Source organism: Pezoporus wallicus, unplaced genomic scaffold (genome assembly GCF_028554395.1).
Source record: "Pezoporus wallicus isolate ANWC-B61680 ecotype Strahan unplaced genomic scaffold, APGP_CSIRO_Pwel_v1 contig_2997, whole genome shotgun sequence".
Lineage (NCBI taxonomy): Eukaryota > Metazoa > Chordata > Aves > Psittaciformes > Psittacidae > Pezoporus > Pezoporus wallicus.
Window position 1 is genome coordinate 1853528 of NW_026637066.1, and position 22271 is coordinate 1875798.

General features: G+C 38.2%; 1 protein-coding gene across 1 annotated transcript in view; it reads left to right on the forward strand.

The window, feature by feature from the left end:
• HCN1 (hyperpolarization activated cyclic nucleotide gated potassium channel 1) overlaps positions 1 to 22271 on the forward strand; it is a 188395-nt gene that overhangs the window by 18101 nt on the left and 148023 nt on the right. The window contains exon 2 of the mRNA XM_057403079.1: positions 4119 to 4542. Within this exon, the coding sequence (XP_057259062.1) occupies positions 4119 to 4542 (424 nt within the window). The remainder of the gene's footprint in view (positions 1 to 4118; positions 4543 to 22271) is intronic.

The window sequence follows — 22271 nt, forward strand, 5'->3', positions numbered from 1 at the left end:
GGGCCTATAGGGATGCTGGGGAGGGACTCTTCATTAGGGACTGTACTGATAGGACAAGGGGTAAATGGTTAAAACTTAAACAGGGGAAGTTTAGACTGGATATAAGGAGGAAGTTCTTTACTGTGAAGGTGGTGAGGCACTGGAATGGGTTGCCCAGAGAAGCTGTGAATTCTCCATCACTGGTGGTGTTCAAGGCCAGGTTTGACAGAGCCTTGGGTGCCATGGTTTAGTGAGGTGTCCCTGCCCATGACAGGTTGGTTGGAACTAGATGATCTTAAAGTCCTTTCTAACCCTAAGTATTCCATGATTCTGTGATTCTATGATTCTAAACTAGAGCTGAAATTTCCTTCTTTAAGGCTCCGTTTTCTCTGGGTTGGATATATAATGTGGAAAATAAAATGCCCATTAGAATTCATAGTGCCTTACATTATTAAGCTTAGTATAAAGGTTGATTAATTAATACTAAGTAGTTCTTTATTGCTGCTTGAGTAGGCTCATTTTGAACAGACCCTTCATCCTATCCAGGGTAGCCTGTGGTAATAAATAAAGCCCCAAAGCTTCAGCACCATGTTCCAGGGCTGTAGAAAGCATCATGCTGTACCATAAGTTTTAAAAGTATAGTAGAAAAATTATGAGTGAAATGATCACTCAAAGGGGACTATGAATCCAGCTAGTTTTATTTAGGAGTACCAAAGTAATTAATTAGCATACTTTTTTTAATTTTTTTTAAAAATTCTTTTTTATTTGCTCTAAATTACTCTTTATATAGAAAAAATATGCCTCAAGCCATTTTTTTTGTAATACTTGAAGACTTTTTTACCTAGAGATAGTAAGCTTCTGAGTCATCCAGAAGCATTTAAAAGGTTTCAGCAATAGTTTGATGGGTTGCTGACCTCTGTATCTTCAGTCAGTTATCAACTAGTAGTAGCTGTACAGCGTTAGCTTCAGAGGAGTAGTAAGCTCCATAGCTGTTTGCTGTGGGGCTAAGTTCAGTTCTTGCTTCTTGTTATGAGCTCTGAATCTCCCCAGGCTTTCCCCCCCCCCTTGAAAATTTTATGTCATAGGCCTATTTTTTCCTTGCTTTTTGTCAGCATTTTACACTATCTTACATAAACTGGTAACTCTGAGATTGGAAGTTTTAAATTTGAAACCATACTCACTGGACAGGGTGTTTGTGTGTGTGAAATAGTAAAAATAACTAATGCTAAAACCTGTTTGCAACAAAGAGCATCTTCTGTGTTTCAAAGGCAGCTCTCTGAACCATCCTGTGAAGCTTTTCAGCTTGCTCTTGGTTTCATGCATAGTAGGATGTTCCGAACCAGTAAGCAAGGAACGCATTGTATTACTTTCTCTGCACAGGTCACAGAAGGGCAATACCGGGAATTCATCTAGGTTTTCTCACCTGAAAGAAAAATACCATATAACATAGCCAACAGAATGGCTTTTGGAAGCCTTTTCCTAAAAGAAAATGTCTGATTCATTTCCAAATGAAAAATAAATCATAATATAATAAGGTTTTTCTTACTAACTTATCAGCTTATACTGTATTGTGGACTAAAATCAAAATAGACAACTGGTGCAATCTCACAGTCCTTCGCATGCAATCTAGCTTTATTACTGAAGCCCTAATGCTACCACTTTTGCTGACATTCAACATCAGGAACTCCAGTGTGTTTTGCATAATCACAGTACATAATGAGCCTTTAAACTGCGGATTACTTTAGGATAAAAACACCTGGTTCTGTATTATGTTTTATGTTGGCTGGGCGGCTGGCTGTTGTGCAGCTTTGGTTAGCCTTCGTTGCATAACTGCCTCCTATGCTGGTGAAACATAAAGGTCAATCTGAAATCAAGCAATGCTTTGCTTAGTGAGGCACAGATACAACTACACCTCTTGTGCTTATTTCTCAGTTGTTTTCCACCCATTTTCAGGATTCCTTGGAGACATTTATTCTCTCAGAACAGTTTTGTTTGATAACATTGTAAAAGTGTTTGTGGTAGTCACGCCTGTAGATCATAGTAGCAGCGATATATGAATTTAGAGATTCTTTCTCTATGATAATTCCTAGATCACTGAAAAGGAATCTAGCTCAGGAAGAAGCCTATTACATGAATTAAAAAAAGATAAGAGAAATATGAAAGTTTTTTTTCCAAACACAGTACAGTTAATTGTGAATGTCATACATGCTAATCAAAAATACAGTCTGGAAAAAATGGAATATTTATAGCACTTAGTATTCACAGTTATTGTAAGATTGAAAATGTGTAAGACATAAATCACATTGTGGTACACAGGCAATTACTTGTAAAGCCTATTCCATGCAACTCCTTAAGTACCAGTTAAAGGTACTTTGCCATCTCTGCTCTCAAATGATAAGCAAGCCTAATCTCTGTAGGTTTATCTTGGAATAAAGGATTTTTAAACTGGGAATTCTTTTACCACTGTGAATCCTAAGTTACTCTTCCTTTAGTGTATTTTACAGTTACAGTTAATTATTGTGTTCTTAGATCAGCAATTTGTAAACTCAGACATATTTTCATGGATAAACATGAAATAAAGGGAATTTATAAACCTGGATCATTTGGCGAGTACAAGAAGCAATCCTTAGAATCTGATGTAATTCATATACTTGACATAAGTCTCGCAAAAACTAAACTTGTGGTTATGAAACTTTTTGTGGCCAGTTAAACAATTATTTTTGTTAATTGCCAAGAACCTTTATCAAGATGAGGGTGTTTGCTGCAGGCAAGAGGCTGGTGCAAGTATGGCGTAAGTAGCCTGGAAGTCAGTGCTGGAGTGGTATTCTGCTGAGATGTCCATCCCATGTCCACTGCGTGGGGCCCTGTGTGGCTCCTCTGGAGCAGGAAAATAGTTGTGGAGCCATTGCTGACTCCAGTCTTCTAGAAGGTCTAATGAGTCCATGAGGAGCTGTTTTTGATTGGTTTCTGTGCCTGTCCAAGTTTAGTTGGAACAGATCATATTCTCAAGCAGAACAAGAGGTTGTACACTGGATTCAGGCTTTCTCAAATTCAGTTGCAGTTCTTTTATTGAACAAGCATAATTTTCTTTGGCAATTTAAAATTTAGAAGTTACCATAATTTTCTTAAAAACTGTTTGGTTTATACTACCATTGCTTGGAAATCTTCCATCAGGATAGATATATATTCGTGTGACAGGTAGGTTTACTCACTGTTTCCATAATAGATGCTGAAGTTATGAGTCTGGCTCTTTACCGTCTGTATCAAGCACCATTAGCAGCATTTTAAGAGTGTTAGAGCAGAGCCTTTGGATACTTCTGGAGCAAAATGGTGAAATGTAGTAGCCATTTTATACTGTGCAAGTTGGCAGCTGTTATTGCCCAGACTTCTTAGCTAGCTCTGGAAGAAGATGGACTATGGGGTTGTAAAAATATATGAAAGTTCAGGTTGTAAAACTGGATGAAGGTTTTGGTGTTATCTAATTTTTGTTTCTATTTTTTGCTTCAGTGCTTTTTTTCTCCTCCTATAATTTTATTCCGGCACTGTAATGGTATGATTACCTTTACAAAGAGGTACTTAAATTTAATATGTTATCTGTTAGATATTTGGGTTTCCATTTGGATAGAAGCCTTAAAAAAATATTGTATTGCTAAAGCACTTCTGATTAGGACTAGACATTGGTTTTAGTTACATAAACCCACTAATGAGTTTTGTTAGGAGTCTGGATAGGTCTGCTGAGTGGCACACATGCACACCTTTCATATATGTCATGGAGTTATAAGCCATAGTACTTTCTTTATCCTAGATGCGTATTCTTGAGAAGGAAAATACATAATGAAATGTATTAATTACTTAGTCTTCTTACTGACTGTGGGTATATCGAATGAGTTAAATCAAAGAGAATTTTCTTAGCATTAACAAAATGTCTAATGAAACATGTACCAACCCCTGGAAGGGTAGTTGGAACTAGATGATCTTTACAATCCCTTCCAACATAAAACATTCTGTGATTCTGTGTTTAAATATCTTGAGTTGAAGTTGCTGGCATCATAGAAACCATTTTTTCAGTGTGTTTTACCATATTACATCAATCATTCTGTTTCTTCCTGTTTTTGTTTTGTTTGGTTTTTTTTTTTTAGGTTTTACTGGGATTTAATCATGCTCATAATGATGGTTGGAAACCTTGTCATTATACCAGTTGGAATCACGTTCTTCACAGAACAAACAACAACACCATGGATTATTTTCAATGTGGCATCAGACACTGTTTTTCTGTTGGACTTGATCATGAATTTTAGAACTGGGACTGTAAATGAAGACAGCTCTGAAATAATACTGGACCCTAAAATCATTAAGATGAATTACTTAAAAAGCTGGTTTGTGGTTGATTTCATCTCATCAATACCAGTGGATTATATCTTCCTCATTGTAGAAAAAGGAATGGATTCGGAGGTTTACAAGACAGCGAGAGCACTTCGTATTGTGAGATTTACAAAAATCCTCAGCCTGTTACGTTTATTACGCCTTTCAAGACTGATTAGATACATACACCAGTGGGAAGAGGTAAGATTTATAAGGTTATAACATAATTCACTCAGATCTTTTTCCTACAAAAAAAAAAAAAAAAAAATAGTTGGGTCTTTCCAAAGAGCTACACAAAACCCAAAATGGAATAAAGAGTTTTTTTTCACCAATTAGCATAATTACATAAAGGTACTAGTAAAAAAGCCTTTTTGAAAGAAAAAGTGTAAGGTAACCATCTTCTCTCTGCTAACAACAGAGACAAACAGTATGTTTGGGACTATCAGCAGAAGCATAGATGAGCTCCTTTGGAGAATAATAGCAATTTCAGCAACAATCTGAATCTGCATTTGGATTTGTTGACAAGCACTTAAACTTATGAAGTTAATGCTCTTGTAATCACAGAGAAGTTAAAATACATGTTCATATTTTCCTATTTCAGGAGAAATTGAAACCATTTATAATAGAGTAGATTTCCTAGAATGCTTATTATTTTAGTCTGTATGTAGGCTAAATATATCAAATACTGACCTTCTTTATAAAATATGGGTAGCTCAAATTCTGAGTCATTGCCTTCTAAACTGTCAACTCCACTGTTTCCAGACGTGACCTTATGCTGCCTGCTACTTTGGCACGGTAGCATTTCCAGGAAATTATGGCATTCCCTGTTTTGGCATGCTCATGGCTAGAAAGTGTTTAATGCTTTGGCACATACCGTCATGATTCAGTCATTTCATTTCTTGCCTGTCCCCATTTCTGGAATTCTAAATATCATATTATGTTTTAACAGGAAGTGCTAAAAACATAGGAAAAATAACTGCTGTTTTCTAAACCTTTCTTGCAGCAAGTATACAGAGAATTATTTTGTAAAGCATATTCACCGAAATCATTAAAATAGATTTATATATGAATTTGCCTACTTTGATAAAGATTTATTTAATTAAATGAATATTGAAGAATGATTTGGTACCATTTCTGCTTATCTCCAGTATTACATTTACTTTGTAGTTTAGTAGAAACCTAAATGTAAAGCCATCTCCAAGTGAAGTCAGATTCTATTTAAAAATGGCATGACACTGAGTATCAAAACATCTAATAAATTTATATTTGTTTCTCAGGAAGATCCTGAAAGAGGTTATTAAACTTTATTACTGTATTTTATAAATTATTCTTCTTTTTGCCTCTTTGTAATGCACTGTAACAATTATTTTTTTTTTTGACACAGAAATAGAGCACTGCAGTTTTGTACTCAATTTAACCGAGGCAAATGATTAAGCATATTTTGCAGTTCTACCATAAAGCTGTGCTTTGTGTCTCCTCTGTGATTTAGAGAGACAACCTTCTGAAATGCATTCAATGATATTATTTTCTGGCAGCTTGAGTTAATAGCTTGCCACTATAAAGACCTACTAAGCAGGGAAATTAATACCTCTCCTCCCCCCCCCCCCCGTCTGTTGTCAAAAGATAAATCAGATATTCTAAATCAAAAATAGTTGAATTGCCCAGTAAGTGGGACTAGAAGTGACCACAGGATGTAGTCCAAACCAGCAATAGCTGGTGTTTGGTCTGTTTAATCTTTAGCTAATAGCTGCTTGATTGCAACTTCACCTTTGATTCCACTAGTAAAACTTGTGTAGTATTTCTTGTATGATATTTCATTTGACAAGTATTTAAAAACTTTAAAAAAAAGGGAGTCCATCTTTTTGTTTTTGGTAACATGTTATAGTGCTCCCTAGATGTCCTCAGGAACGTGAAATAGCATCTCAAGGGTTTTTCTGTGTTTTGTTTTCTGGGGGAGGAGATGAGGGGGTTGAGCCTGCAATAAAGCACTGAGAAGCTCATTGCCTGCTTTTAAGAAAGATCTTTGTACAGAAACAGTGATAAATAAGGGACTGAAGCACTGAATCAGGTTCTTATATATCCTGAAATTAAATGTGTGTAAGAAAAAAAGTGATTCTTTTTTTATTTGTCTAGCATCTTACAGATATTAGAAATTAATGCAGTCATGGATTTTCACATTTGAGTTTTGTGTTATCACAGTAGCTGACCATGTGAAACTGATTTGCGTGGTGATCTATTACCACTGTGGAGAAATTGTATATTACAGCATTGAAATGTTTAAAAACTGAAGAAAATGGGTAGGCATGAACTTCGCTGAATTAGGAAACAACAGTTCGATGATTTCATTGGCGTAGTCAGTCAGACCTTTGCTGCTGATATTAATCTTTTCTGTATTGAGTGTGTTTGCATATGCACAGCAGGGAACAACTGTTAATTAATTTTTGTGACACAGAAACGAGCCTGTTTGTGTGTGGTTAAAAGGATTTAATAGTTTTTGCATGTGGGCTGACACATTGGTTTTAAATGTGGTGCAGATAAATCTGAAATACTATGTATTTGGATCCAGAGTAATGAACATTATGTCAAAAATATTGAGAGGACAGCCGGCAAACTCATTCCTCATAACTTGCCAAGAGGATATTTCATGGAAAACTGATTGATCAACAAGCCAGGGTGTATACTAAAGCTGCTGTCTCACTGAGGTATTTATACATCCTCTAACAGAAAAGGCTTTGAGCTTTTCCTTTTTCAGTATCACATTCCTGGAGTTCAGTTGGTCAGTATCCTGAACTTAAAGATAAGTATGCAAGAATTTAAAATATTTTTATATGAAACATGGTTCTTTTTCTTTGTTTCTTTTCCATGTCGCTTAAATAAAATAAATCAAGATCAAGCTTCTGATAGCCAGATGGGGTGATATTGGGGTAAATAATGTATGCATTGCAGAAGCTTTTTTCTTACCTTTTAAGATGGAACAGAGCTATAGCCTGTGGTACAATATATCTGAAATCTGATTGCTATATTCATAACAGTCTGATGTTAATAGGTTACCTAGATGAATGACTCAGTGGAAATAGGAAGGAACACTTTAACAAAGGGACGAGAGATATGTTGGCAAGAATTAATTTACCTAATTTGCAAATTCATACTTTCTTAAAACTGCTTTTTACCTGCAATACCTAATGTTCCAATCCTTTGTAATTAAGATGTTGACAAACAGATCATATACTTAGCTGAACAATATTATACACTATAAAATGCAAGAAAAAAAATAAAAATTTGATTGCAGAAATTACACTTTTGCAGTAATTTCTTACAGTGGGTTTGTTTTGGATTTTTTTTTTTTTAATTTTATTTTATTTTTAGCATAGGTTTCTAAAAATACTGAACACGACATACTGGACCTAATTCTTACTTACTTTAAATTATTTTATGAGACAGCCTAGGCTGTTGACCCCTGAAAATTTTGCAGAGGTTTACATGCAACTCTTAAGTTATTCTTAGTTAAATATGCTCATAGATAACTGAAAAGTTAAAAATAAAAGATATGAACTATTAGGAATAAATTCATTGTTACATGTCAGATGATACACCACTTCGCTGTACATTTCTCTATGATGTAAATTTACCTATTCTTTCAAATAACAAGATTTTCCAAAAGCTGCTTAAAGGGCAGACGCTGTTTTGCTCACAGCTATTCTAATCACAGGACAAGACCTAGCAGTTGTATGAGTAGTACTTCTGAAACTGTACACTAGATCTTTCTTGTTCTGAGATGTCCAATTTAAAGTGCCTGAATCCTTATTACAAGACATACAATAAAGTGTGTTTTTTTTGCAGTAAATCATATTGTAAGTTGCAGCCATATCTTATTTTGGTTTGACTTGTACTGAAATCTGGTTTTGAACTTGCTAAAGCTTTTCAAGGTTCATGAACCTATGGAAATGTTGATATCCATTCACGTAGTTGCTAAAACTCAGGTGTTTAATGAAACGTATTTCTGGGCATATCACATAGACATGTCTTATTCTATTTTTTATTGCTTTTTTCTTAATAATCACAGTCATGCTTATCCAGAAAAGCTTCACGCTTGCTTGAATGCTAAGTCTTACTGAAATGCTTAAAAATTAAGTGTGGAAGAGCTTTGCCAAATCATGTCCTGCATTAACAACTTCATCTACTGCTTCCATGCTACCAACCCTAGTTATCGTAGATCACCACTAGGTGTCCTCTCCTTGTTCTGCTTGTTGCCCCACGGCACAAACTACATGTTGTGCTTACATGACGTTGAGTCATTATTATTGCCTAAATAAAAATATTGTAAAAGAACACTTTTGTTCTTTTCTGGACAACAGAACGGAACACTTACTTCAGTAGCCTGCTGTTTCCGTGATAGGTATACAGACAACTTTTGTCCCATACAGAAAATCAAACCACTCTTTTTTTCCCTACAGCCACATAAGAAGGCAAGATCAGGGAAGTCTCCTGATCATTGACTGGGGGACTGTGTGAGAAGGGAAAGATGATGAGTTAGGTGGATACTTGGCAGTGCTGAATGAAAACACACACCTTTACTGCTTTATTTATTTTATTTTAACAGGACTGTGTCCATAGGATACAACATTTTTGTGTCAAAGATGATGTTATACCATTTAACATTTTTAATTAATAGTCTTAAGGAAATGGAAGATGATGTAATATCTTTTGCTTTCTTTTTGTTCAGTTTTAATTCCTGTCCCTGAAGGAGATAGTTTAAAATATATTTTCTAGGACCAATAAAGCTGTGTCAGTTAGCAAAGCACTGCTGGTAAGCATGCCAGTATAGGTTGAGTGCAATTTGAAGTAAATTATCTTAAACTAGGACACACTTTTTTATTGTCTATTACAGATACATCAATCAAATACAAATTGTCTAACTCATAGGGAGTGAGGGGAGGAAATTTGTTAAATAACTCTAGGGCAAAGAAGACGTAGGAGAGCCTACCTACTCTTTACAGGCACAAAGTCTGTGAGTTCTGCAACAAAGCCTCTGTATTGATGTCTTTAGCCTTCCTACCACTAAGAAGATAGAAGCAGAAAATTCCTATTTCTTGCCAATTTCTACAGGAAGGAAACAGAAAAGCAGATTCTGTATTCTTTTGGGAAGGATAAATTTTGTGTCTTCCTACATAAAGTCTGTGTCTGGGGTCAGGTTGTGTGGATTGATCAGACATATCAAAAGCCCAAGCTGTTTTGGCACTTACTGCTTTCTTCCCCTCCCCCCAGGAAGTGTTCCCTAGCTCAGACTAAGCAAATATGAAAAGCACGGTGGATTATTCATGTTGTGGTTTAGGCTGAAGATGCTTGCTTGAATATGCACGTCTTACACAGCTGACTTTCATTTTGTACTGGGCTGTATCTTAGACCCCTGCGAGGTTTGCTTGGGGCTTCCTTGTGGTTCTGCAGTCTTCCCTACCAGATGAAGCTGTCATCATTTGTGCTTGACATGTGCCGACCAGCTCCACCTCCTGTAACCTAGAGGAGCACCCTCTACCCTCCCCCCCCCCCCCCCCCCCCCCCCCCCCCCCCCCATTTGCTTGCAGTTTGAATTACAAAATCTAAGAGTACTCCTTGCTCAACATAGCTGTGGTATAAAGTGAGCTCTCTGGCTTCATCAGAGCAGAGGGTTCCCCAGTGTTCCTTTTGTTCCTGGGCGTTACGCTGACTGTCATTTCTCTACTGGGTAGGACTCGCAGTCCTGGTATTTCTCCCTAATTCAATTGGCAGGTTGGCTAATGGGTAGTCTGTAGCTATGACAGCAGTTGAGAGTAAGGTATTTTATGTACAGACTCTGATCCCAAAGAGTCAGAACCCAGACTACAAGCCCTTTTCTTTCTCCACTTAAAATCAGAGACTGTAGTGGAAGTTTCTTAGTGTGGAGGCTGTCAATAGTATGTCTTGTCAGCGTATATTTAGTTCAAATACAAACAAACTTCCATGTAACTTTCTTATATGAGTAAAACTGAAATAATAAAGGAAATAAATAATAATACCTAAACTCCAAAATAAAGCATTATACAATATGAAGGAGCATGTGAATCAAAACATTTTCATAAGAGCAAAAGTCAATCTTAGAAAATAGAGATATGTAAGCCTCAGTGCTGTTAAATTTTTCTTATCTATCACATAACTTACAAGCTTACTGTATGTGCTTTGCTAAACAGTGCACCTAATATAATCTTTTCTAGGTTGATAGTGCTCCAAATTGGAAATTATAATGGATCTCTTGTCATGTAAACCTTTTTGTTTACATGAGACGGTCCATACTTTAATGTTAGATGGGTAAATTGCGCTTAGTTTTGCCAGTACTTTTTCATTTATTTCAGTGAAAATTACCTATTTCAGGAAAGTACGTATCAATGCTGCTAAAGCATACATCCATGAAATATCACTGACATAGATGATGGAGCAAACTTGCTGGGTTTTATTTTTCACTCTGAATTCTGAATTATAGAATCACAGAATGTTTTAGGTTGGAAGGGACCTTGAAGCTCATCCAGTTCCAGCCCCACCTTCCACTAGACCAGGTTGCTCCAACCCCATCCAGCCTGGCCTTGAACACTGCCAGGCATGGACCACAGCTTCTCTGGGCAACCTGTGCCAGGGCCTCGCCACTCTTAGAAGAACTTCTTCCTAGTAGCTAATATAAATCCCCTTGCTGTCAGCTTAAAGCCATTCTGCCTTGTTCTGTTACAACAACATGACTTCAGAAAAAGTCTCCCCAGATTTCTTGTAAGCTGATTTTAGGTACTGGAAGCTGCTATAATGTCTCCCTGTAGCCTTCTCTTCTTCAGGCTGAACAAGCTCAACTTTCTCAACCTGTCACCATAGCAGAGGTGCTCCAGCCCTCAGATCATCTTCCTAGCCTCCTCTGGATCTGTTCCAAAAGCTCCACATCCCTTTTCTGTTGGGGACTCCAGAGCTGGATGCAGTACTGCAGGGGGATCTAACCAAAGCAGGGCAGAGGGAGAGAGTCATCTCCCTTGACAGGCTGGCCACGCTCCCTTTGATGCAGCCCAGGATAGGCTTGGCTTTCTGGGATACAAACAGGTCATGTTGACCTTTTCATCAATCAACTCCCGAAGTCCTCCTCAGAGCTGTTCTCTATCCATTCTCCTCCCAGCATGATTTCATGCTTGAGATTGTCCTGACCCATGTGCAGGACCTTGCGTGTGGCCTTGTTGAGGTTTGCACTGTACAATAGTAGGAAAATACACGTAACTGACAGAGACAATTAGAAGGTAATATAATCCAGGGTCACCCTAATAAGAGACTACTAACTGCTAAAAAGAACAGCACTTTTGTAGAGGAGGCAGTTACTGAAATGCAAGCAAGATGGAGTATTGTGGGTTTTAGTTTCCTACTTCACGGTCCATGCATAATCACTTTCATGCAAAGAACAGTCCATCCCCCTATGGAGTAAATAGGAAGTGTTACAAGTGTGAGGTTTCTTGCTTCATCTTTTTACCCCCTTTTAAGACTGTGCAGACTTAGTTGCCTTTCTTGCGTGCCTCTGCCAAGAGAGTAATTGTGTTGCGATGATGTTTTCCCTGGGAGATAAACCATGTAGAACATAGCCAGAGATAAACCTCCCTGAACTGAGATGCTAGAAGATAATGTTATCTTATATTTTAAGATAATGTTTTCTTCTTCGGCAATCTTGTCTGTAGACCCCGAAATGGTGGGTTTAACCCTGCAGTAGAATTTCAGGGTGCTGCCAGTCTGTTTTGAAAATGACCAGATCTGCATCATCTTGTTTTCTAAAGTCTGACTTGTTCATTATGTTTTAAGCCATTCTGGAGATAATTCCTTGTTTTGCACTTGCTAGAGCTTGCACACATTACTCCTGGTTGCAGATTTGGAATAAAAGCCCCCATCCTAAGCTTTTAACACAATCAGAAAGTCTGCTTCGCTTTCACAGAGTAATGAATGGCCTGATGGATACATCCCATGTCAGGCAAGGGGGAAGGTCGGGGATGCTCAGTCCTCTTGCGAGACAGAGCTGCTGCAGCCCACCAAATCAGCATGGTGCCTCCTCTGTGTTGAGGAACTGTCAGAGAAGGTGATGACGGGCAAAGAGCTGTTTGGGCAGCCCCTGGTTCACCATTTGGACACTGCGATACTGCAGTCCTTGCTGTGGTGTTACAAACTGCCTTTGGATCCTGCAGAGATGAGACAGAAGGGGAAGCTGTGAATTGTATTTTTCAGTTTTATTCCAATGTCTTTTAAGAAGAATGACAATTGTAGTGTTTGTTCTTTGCAGGCTAAACATAATCCATTAAAGTATCTTGCATTTTCAGTTTTGTATTAATAGTGACCAGTTCAGAATGACTGTTTACACTTCTAAATTACTCATCAACAGTAATTTAACTAAAAGATATTCTCAGCTTGTCAGTAATGCCTTGTAAGATCCTTCCCCTCTGTGTTTGTTTGCATAATACCAATAGATCTTTGCATGTAAAGAAGCCAGTTGAATAAACACCTTACATTTGTGTACAGATTTTAATTTGTCTTTGTATTCTTTTTATGTAGCTGCTAGGCTAAGTCATCTCTAGAGATAGTTAGATACACATTGTGGCCATTTTATGCTGTCCTAAATAGACTTACTTTAAAAATAAATTTTTAGAAGACGATTTTGGAGCTGGGTTGCTAGTCTACATGGTAAAATATGCTCTGTTGTCAGTTGAAATGGGAGTCTTATAACCCACTGTAATAATATTTAATACATTATTTGTTTGCTTTTTTGTTGAGGAGAGCAACAAGATGTTCTTACAGGACATTATTACTAACTGAAAGCTGAGAAGGAAGTTAAACAGGAAAAAAAATCAGAAAAGTGTATGAGTAGAAGTGGGTAGGAACAATTTTAATGTTTTCCTAACATTTAGCTGCAAGGGGCATTTAATTTTTAAATTAAGTAATTATGTATTAAAGTATGGAAAGATAATTCAATAGGTTTCAAGTTGATATAATTCTGTGTTTTACTTTAGGAAGACAGTTGTCAGTTGCTGTGAAAAACTTTTAAAGTTAAAAAAACCCAACACCCACCACTGTATTCTCTTCTTCTCCTATGTGTGGAATGCTGTGCTGGTGGAATTTCTGGGAGAGCATTACCTAGGTTATCTCTGAAAGGTCTGAGAGTTAGAAAAGAGAGGTATCTGGAGAACTTGTGCTATGCTGGGTAGGCCATTAGTATACTGATGCCTTTATACCCCCATTCTGTCATATTCCTTAGCTCATCAGGGCATTTTATTGAATAAGTCCAGGACCAAAATGATACAGGATTCACTGCATGTCAGTGGGTTGAGGATCATAGTTTGAGTTTGGTCAAATTTGACTGCATTCTAATACAATAACATACATGGGACACTACTTGTTTAAATAGGGTCTATTGTTACGGCTCCCATTGCAGACAATGGAATAGCAGTGTAATAGTTAATTAGGAAAAAGGTTATGCTTTACAAGGATAAAATTGAATTAACCACTTAGGGAGCAGGATGCAACTGTAGAAGCCAATTTAGAGAGGGCTGAGGAACTGAGGTGGCAGTGTAGAAACAGCTTTTCCAGCTGGAAGATATATTTAGTGAGTTATTTCTAACCTGAATTTCACGGAGTTTATTCCAGATGTGTAATATATATATATCCCACATGTTTAATATATGATTTAAATATAGTGGTGACCTAGAAAGAGCAGGAAAATAACCTAATTAAGAAATTATCAAATCCCTGCTCATTGATTTCAAGCAGAAGTGAAGGCTTGACTGAAACGTTAGGCTTTCCTCACCATGCTGCACTGGGAGCATTCTCTGTTTCTACCTTTTTCATCTTAACCCAAACATGTGCTTTGTCATAGCCTTTCCGTGTGTCTAGGCTCATAGTGTTTTCCTCTTTGGGCATTTTTTTTCTTTATTAATTATTATCTTCTTACATCTTTTTTATTCTAGCCTCCCTGCTTTCAGAGCCAACAGCAAGAAGCTTAGCTATACGTATGCAGTAATGGTATGGTGCCTTGTAGTTGAAAGTTCAAGGCCAGGTTGGATGGAGCTTTGAGCAACCTAGTCTAGTGGATGGTGTCCCTGCCCATGGCACTGATTTTCCTCCAGCGTCGATTATGTGAACACTCTTTTTCCCATCACTTACTTATTTTTCCCATGGCAAAAACAATCTGTACCATAATTTTTTTTTCTCTGTGTCCTTTTCATTATGTGGCAATTTTGGTAACTTAATACATAGCTTAGTCAATGTGGATTTTTCTTTATATTTCTTTTAATGTTTGCATAATGTTTCTTGATCTTCTTAAAATAGTTTAACAAAATCAGTCTGTTTAGTGGGTCTCATAATTGGCATAGTAACTGCCAGGCACTGGAATGAAAGTGTCAAAGTACTTTCTATGAATAGAATTAATATCAACACTGTAACATTTTATCAAAGTAAATCCGTGAAGAGATAACTTATTCTTAAAATATGCAACAAATTCCAATAGAAGATTACATGCTTTATTCCTTTTCATTTAATCTTCCCATTGCTATTCCCATGGAAGATAGTGAAAATAAAATTAGTCAACACCAGGATTTTTACAGATATTGTTTTTATGCTTGTTAACATAACTAATTGACTTACTAGTTCTTGTCAACTCTTTTTTAGCAGTTAATAAATTTATATTTGAGGTAGAAGCACTTTTTTTCTTTGACCTCAGCAGGGTGTTTAGAAGCGGTAGGATTTGACAGCAGCTGTACTGAATGCTATCCTTGTGACAGAGCAATTCCCATGCTGTCTGATTCAGCCCATTGCTCTTTAGGGTAAGAATGTAATTTTGACAGCTTTAGATTTTGCTTTTAGGAAGCTCTCTCTCCTCCTTTTTAGTTGTGTATGGATCCTTTTGTGTAGAGTGAACACAGTCTGAAAAACATTTGAAGACGCATACTGTTCAGCTACATCATAATTTTAAAACTGTATGTGCCTGTCTTGAAGAGCCTATTTAGAGCTTAAGAACTGAAAATCGTAACAGCACACTATCATTAGGTTTGGGCGGCATTGTTTGTTATAGAGCTGTGTGAACACCTTTTTATTTGACCTCAGATATTGTAAGATGCTTCATCTAGTGAATCAGTTTCTTTCATGTATTTTTGAGCAATGAAAGAAAGTTAATATTTGGGTTGTGAATTCAGCACTGAAATGCAGAAGAAATAGTCTAAAATTTAAATTTTTAGTTCTTTCTTAGTTATTTGAGTACATAATTTTGGTTTTCCCTCCACTAAACCAGTTTGAAATATTAGAGTCCCATGTGAGTGATGACCATGGTCCCATAGATTTTCTTCCATTTTCTCAGATGTGAAGAATATCATGATGCTTTGTATAAGCAGTGATTATCTCATTCAGACTTAGAAAATCTAGCCAAGCAGTGGATTGTCATCTGAGCAATGCAAATAATTCCCCATCAGTAAAAACAGACATTTTTTTGCAAAATTGTGAAAGAGGTATAGCTTGAGATATTTAAAACTTGAATTTCAGGATTTTGAGGACCCTCATTTAGTTCTTCTTTTTTGATCTTTTGACAGTAAGCTTTTTGGAGCGGGAGTGCACCTCTGACTCTGTGTTCCAGTGCTAAATATACTCAAAAAATCTAATACTATATTAATCATTATGTATGGTAAACCTAGGGAAGAGGACAAGTGTGGAAAAAATGAAAATCTGGTAAGGGAATGGCAAGGAAAACTCATGCGCATAAATTACTTTGTTCTTTATAACTGATGCTTCTTTTGCTACTGTTGTCTAGAAAACCAGCATCAAAAAGCTCATCTCTGATATTTTCCTTAGAATCATAGAATAGTTAGGGTTGAAAAGAACCTTGAGATCATCTAGTTCCAACCCCCCTGCCATGGGCAGGGACACCTCACACTAAACCATCTCACCCAAGGCTCTGTCCCGCCTGGCCTTGAACACTGCCAGGTATGGAGTATTCACAACTTCCTTGGGCAACCCATTCCAGTGCCTCACCACCCTAACAGGAAAGAATTTCCTCCTTATATCCAATCTAAACTTCCCCTGTTTAAGTTTCAACTCGTTACCCTTTGTCCTATCACTACAGTCCCTAATGAAGAGTCCCTCCCCAGCATCCTTATAGGCCCCCTTCAGATACTGGAAGGCTGCTATGAGGTCTCCACACAGCCTTCTCTTCTCCAGGCTGAACAGCCCCAGCTTTCTCAGCCTATCTTCATATGGGAAGTGCTCCAGTCCCCTGATCATCCTCATGGCCCTTCCCTGGACTTGTTCCAACAGTTCCATGTTCTTTTTACGTTGAGGACACCAGAACTGCACACAATACTCCAGGTGAGGTCTCACAAGAGCAGAGTAGAGGGGCAGGATCACCTCCTTTGACCTGCTGGTCACACTCCTTTTGATGCAGCCCAGGATATGGTTGGCTTTCTGGGCTGCGAGCGCACACTGAAGCCAGCTCATGTTCATTTTCTCATCGACCAACACCCCCAAGTCCTTCTCTGCAGGGCTGCTCTGAATCTCTTCTCTGCCCAGCCTGTAGCTGTGCCTGGGATTGCTCCAACCCAGGTGTAGGACCTTGCACTTGGCATGGTTAAACTTCATGAGGTTGGCATCAGCCCACCTCACAAGTGTGTCAAGGTCCCTCTGGATGACATTCCTTCCCTCCAGGGTATCAACCGAACCACACAGCTTGGTGTCATCAGCAGTCTTGCTGAGGGCGCACTCAATCCCACTGTCCATGTCAGTGATGAAGATATTAAACAAGCCCGGTCCCAACACCGATCCCTAAGGGACACCAGTCGTCACTGGTCTCCAGCTGGATATTGAGCCATTGACCACAACTCTTCGTGTGTGGCCATCCAGCCAGTTCTTTAGCCACTGAGTGGTCCATCCATCAAATTGATGTCTCTTCAATTTAGAGACAAGGATGTCATGCAGGACGGTGTCAAACGCTTTGCACAAGTCCAGGTAGATGACATCAACCGCTCTACCCCTGTCCCTCAGTTCTGCAGCCCCATCATAGAAGGCCACCAAATAGGTCAGGCAGGATTTCCCCTTAGTGAAGCCATGCTGGCTGTCACCAAGCACCTTGTTGATTTTCATGTGCCTTAGCATGCCTTCCAGGAGAGTCTCCTCCAAGATTTTGGCAGGCACAGAGGTGAGAGTGACTGGCCTGTAATTCTGTGGGTCATCCATTTTCCCCTTCTTGAAAATGGGGGTTATATTTCCCTTTTTCCAGTCATCAGGAACTTCACCTGACTGCCACGATTTTTCAAATATGATGGCCAGTGGCTTGGCAACTTCATTTGCCAGCTCCTTCAAGGCTGCAGATGGATTTCATCAGGACCCATGGACAAATAAAAAAGAAAGAAAAAACAATTCCTGCTCGACACCCAGGACCTTCAGCATGGGGTCCCCACCATTGTTGACTACCCTCTTTCAGTTTGAGCTATGTGAAAATTGTACAGGTGATATGGCTGGTGGCAACACAGGCCTGTTTGAATTGCATCCACTATCCTGACATCCAGTTTGTGGCTGGAAGCTGAAAAATCCATTTGTTTCTCACTTGCATTCTTGTCATTGCCAGTACTTAGCAGAAGCAGTCTGATGAAAATGAAACAAGACTGGTTGATCCTCAGAAGATGTTTCTGTGAATTTCTGAGGAATAAAGTATACTCAATATATTTTAATTTTTGTTATTATGGAAAGAATGTCTGATCTTAACAGAAATCATAATTAGGTCTTGTCAGTTTAGGCAGTTTAGTAAACTGAGGGAACTTATACTGGAAACCACAGTGTCTGATATTTTCTCTCAAGACTTCTTGAACACTTACTAGCCTTCAGATTAGTTTAGAAAAAACTAGCCTTAGGTGAGTTTTTTCTCCTTTCTCCTCGACCACCACCATGTTTTCATCTGTGTTTGTGTTCTAGGACTGAAGACTTGACTGGCATGTCCAGGTTTGCAATACTGTTTTCATGTAATAATTGAATTAATAAATGACAAAGGAATATTCTTGCAGGTCATCAAGCCAGGTCAGTTACCTTGTTCTCATTCTTGGATGCCTGTGAATCTTTGATTGTCTGGGCTGCTTAGGACAATTTGGAGTAAGTGTCAAAGCAGGTTTCTACCTAGCTAGAGGACTTCAGTATGGTTAGACACGTGCAGACCATGTCAGGGGTAGGCAGCAGCTGAGCTGGACTGTTGTGAACTCTATACTTAGGACTGAAGTGTTGCAAGTGAAGTATTTGCACCATTCCCCCTCCCTGTTTGCATGTGTGTAACATTTTGTATGTGCAATATTCTGGTTGGTTATTTGAGTAGGTAGATACTGTTTTGAGGCCTAACAGAGTTTTTTTTAACTGTATGACTTGTGCTTGAAAGTCTGATTTAGGAGTACAGAGATATAAATCTGTTAATTTTTCTTTTTTAAAGCATTTTCACATTTTTGATGGTTTACATGGACGAAGTTTATCAAACTGTAGTTTATTTTTAAATTGAGCTACAAATGTACCCAAGTGACGTCTAGCTTTTTTTCATACTGCGAAATGTGCTCCAACATCTTTTCAGTTCCCCACCTCTTCCTTTATGTCGTGTAAGCATCTTGTGAAGACAAAACTTGTACTCCGTGCTTCATGTCCTTCTTGCAGACAGTGACTGAGGAGGTCAGAGCCTGTCACTGAATTAGCAGCTTCAAGTCCCTCAAGTCTGTTTCCATAGCTGAAGATTCAAAGCATGAGAGGTTTTAGTGACTTTTAGTGGCAGTTTTTACTTAGGCTAGTACAAATAAGCATACCAAAAAGATATATGCTTCCATTTCTTAGAGTTGTAAACAAAAGAGAGGAAACCAGTTTTCTAAAGTTCTTGTATTTGCTGTGTTAAATAGAGTACTTTTGCAAGTCATCCCACATGAAAGCTATGGAACATTGAGTATTTTCAATCATCACATTTATTCCCCTTTAAAAATTTTCTCCATAGTACTAGCACTTTATTTTATAAAAGGAAACATACAAGAAAGTCCACCATGTCATCCTTGAAGATCCTTCATCATCATGTCTTGAAGAAATGAAGCAGTAGACTGGGAATACCTTCCTTCCTTGGTCTGAAGGACTTCAGGCAGGATTGCCGGGGGATGAGGTTTGGCACATTGCTCTACCTGACCTGATGTGACTCCTTTTACCAGACCAAGCATCTAATGAAGCACATGGCTCTGCCCTTGTGATTGGAGCACTTGTACCAACGGAGAGGCAGCATGGGTATATGTGTTTTTTCTGGAATGACTGTTTCATGATACACACAGGAAAGGCAATGCCTCAGCTCTGACATTTCCCATCGACTAGCTGTCAGCAGATCTGCGCTCCCTGCTATGATTCTTAGCAGCACCATCTGAAGTGTCCATCTCTCTCCAAAAATTGGGCAGGGAGCCCAGACACCCATTAGGCACTGGAGAGTGAACTCTTCAAAATAGGGACCTTCTTAGACTTGGCTATTAGACCTACTCTCAAGCTCCTGGCCAGTGACAGCATTTACTATAGATAGAGAATTTACTTTGTGTATGCAAAAAGTAAGGTGTGTGACCTGGAGAGAATGAAAAGGTAAAGCTTGTTTAGTTTTGCCTTGTAATATTTTGAATTCAGTGATCCAGTCTGTTGTTCATCTCAACTGATTTCAGTGAGGCTACACTGGTGAAAATTAAAAAATTTTCCATGTTACCTATGGAAACCCTAGAGTCTCCTCAAGACCTACGTTTTTCACCCATTTCATTGATTTGCAAGAGAAGAAACAGATCTGCTGAAAAGCTCTTTTAAATATGGAACAGAAGAACAAATCTTACCTTTTTGAGCTCTTCAAGTTGCTGTTCAGTTTAAGTGTAATTCATATATCTAGCATAGTCTGTTCCAGTCCCCAGACTGTGCCAGAGGTTTGCAGGGATACTGCTAGCATTCAGTTACCTTAGATGATGTTCTCAGAATATTTCTAAAGGAGGAGGCAAAGTTTAAGTAGAATTCTACCTCTTGAGACTGTTTTCAGTGGCAGATCAAGTATTTGTACTTGAAAAACAGTTATGTATTCTGTGTTAATGTGCTTTGGAAGAATTGTCAAATATTCTTGGATATATGGAAAAGAGTTCACAAGGTCACTAGTGGTAGTTGGTGAATACTACAATGTAGGTAGAACAAAATCAATTATAATAACTCTTAAAGGCATAAAAATGCTTCAAATCATTAGATGATTTAGCCCATTACAAGACTTCCAATCTTCTATTATGCCTGGTTTAAAAAAAAAATATTTCTACCAATGAAAAAAGCACATTTTAATAAGCCTTTCAGCCTTAAGTGCTCAATGTGAGTTTTCATGATAATGCTTTATGAACATCTCTGTAGGAGCTTGGTGACTTAATCTACCTCCTGGTTGAGAGTGTAGTGAGATAAACTTTTGGTAATTGAAAAATGCTAAAAGGTGGTCTGACATTCACAGAGATCTGCTACCCTGGTAACTAATCAGTGTAAGAAGGATTAGTTAGATAAAATTGCTCAGGAAACTGGAATGTTATATTTAAAAATCTAAGGTAAAAATCTTCATGCCTTCAGTGCTATATCTGACGTGGCATATCTTACTTTTTTACTGTTCTTCAAACTTTATTTCTACCCTGAATAACAACTTTGTAATTCATAGTACTGTCTTTGCTGGCATGCACAAATACTGTACACTGCCTTTTTGTCATGCTAAATGCATCAGCATCAGTAAAGGCTAATATCCTATCTGTTGTAAGTTAATGTTTCTTTCACACTTTACTGTGTCTTCCACGGAAATCCAGTTTCAAACGCAGTTTCAGTTGCATTGTTATTACACACTTCACCTGTGACCTTGGATGATTTTGCCTGTACTGTGCACCATCTACAATTTTTAATTCCCCTTCCCCCCTCCAGATGATGTCCGTTTGGTGTTCCTGATTTACCACATCTTTCCTTCATTCCTTGAAGGAGTGGGGTAGAAGTTATCTCAGAGTGGACTTCCAAAACTGAGATTACTAAAATCAATAGGCAGCTGCAGATTCCCTTCCCTTCACAGTTGCTTGTTTTCTGTGGTGTCCTTGGCATACAAAAAATGCATTGTGAGGTACAAGGTTATATTGCCTTATCTCAGCCAATTCCTAGACAGTCAGCACTTTCAAAATTGGGAGCCAGTTGGGGTTTGGTATTCTCAGGGTAAGTCAGATTGGCCTTGGCATAATTGACAGCAATCCAGAATGATATTTGATATAAACCAATTCTTACATTTAATTATTGTCAGTGATTTCCCTGGTGCCATAACACCACTCTTCAATAAAGTGTTACTAATTCGCTTTGTTTTATGCCCTTTAGGTGTCCCACCGATAAGAGGCTTTGAGACTCAGCAATGGCTAAAAAGGATTGCTAAAATGTTTTTTTTCTTTGTAGTGCAGATTAGCTATCAGAGGTCCCTGATCCATCAGTATTCATGTCTGTATCCTTTTATCCTGTGTATTCCTGTAAGATCAATGGTGTTACAACAATCTCTCCACCTAGCAGGGAGCAGGTCTTTTAAGAACTTGAATAGGCCGTTAGAGACAAGCTCTTTTTGATGCTCTGCTGGTCTTGCTCCCTTGTGTCCATGACAAGCCCACTGTTAAATGTACAGTGCACCTACTGTGGATTTAAGATTGCTGAAGCTCTTAAGCAGCATATTACTCTCTGTTGCATTTGAGTTCAGCTGGTAGGGAACTGCTATGCCTCACAGATCACCTTTCCTTTCTGTTAATGTTTCTGTGAGCACTGTCTAATGATAGCCAGTTCAATATTGTTTCTTAAGTCTTATTTCTCAAGCTACTTAGAACTGACATATTTGATTATTTCCACCCACCCCCCCCCCCCCCCCC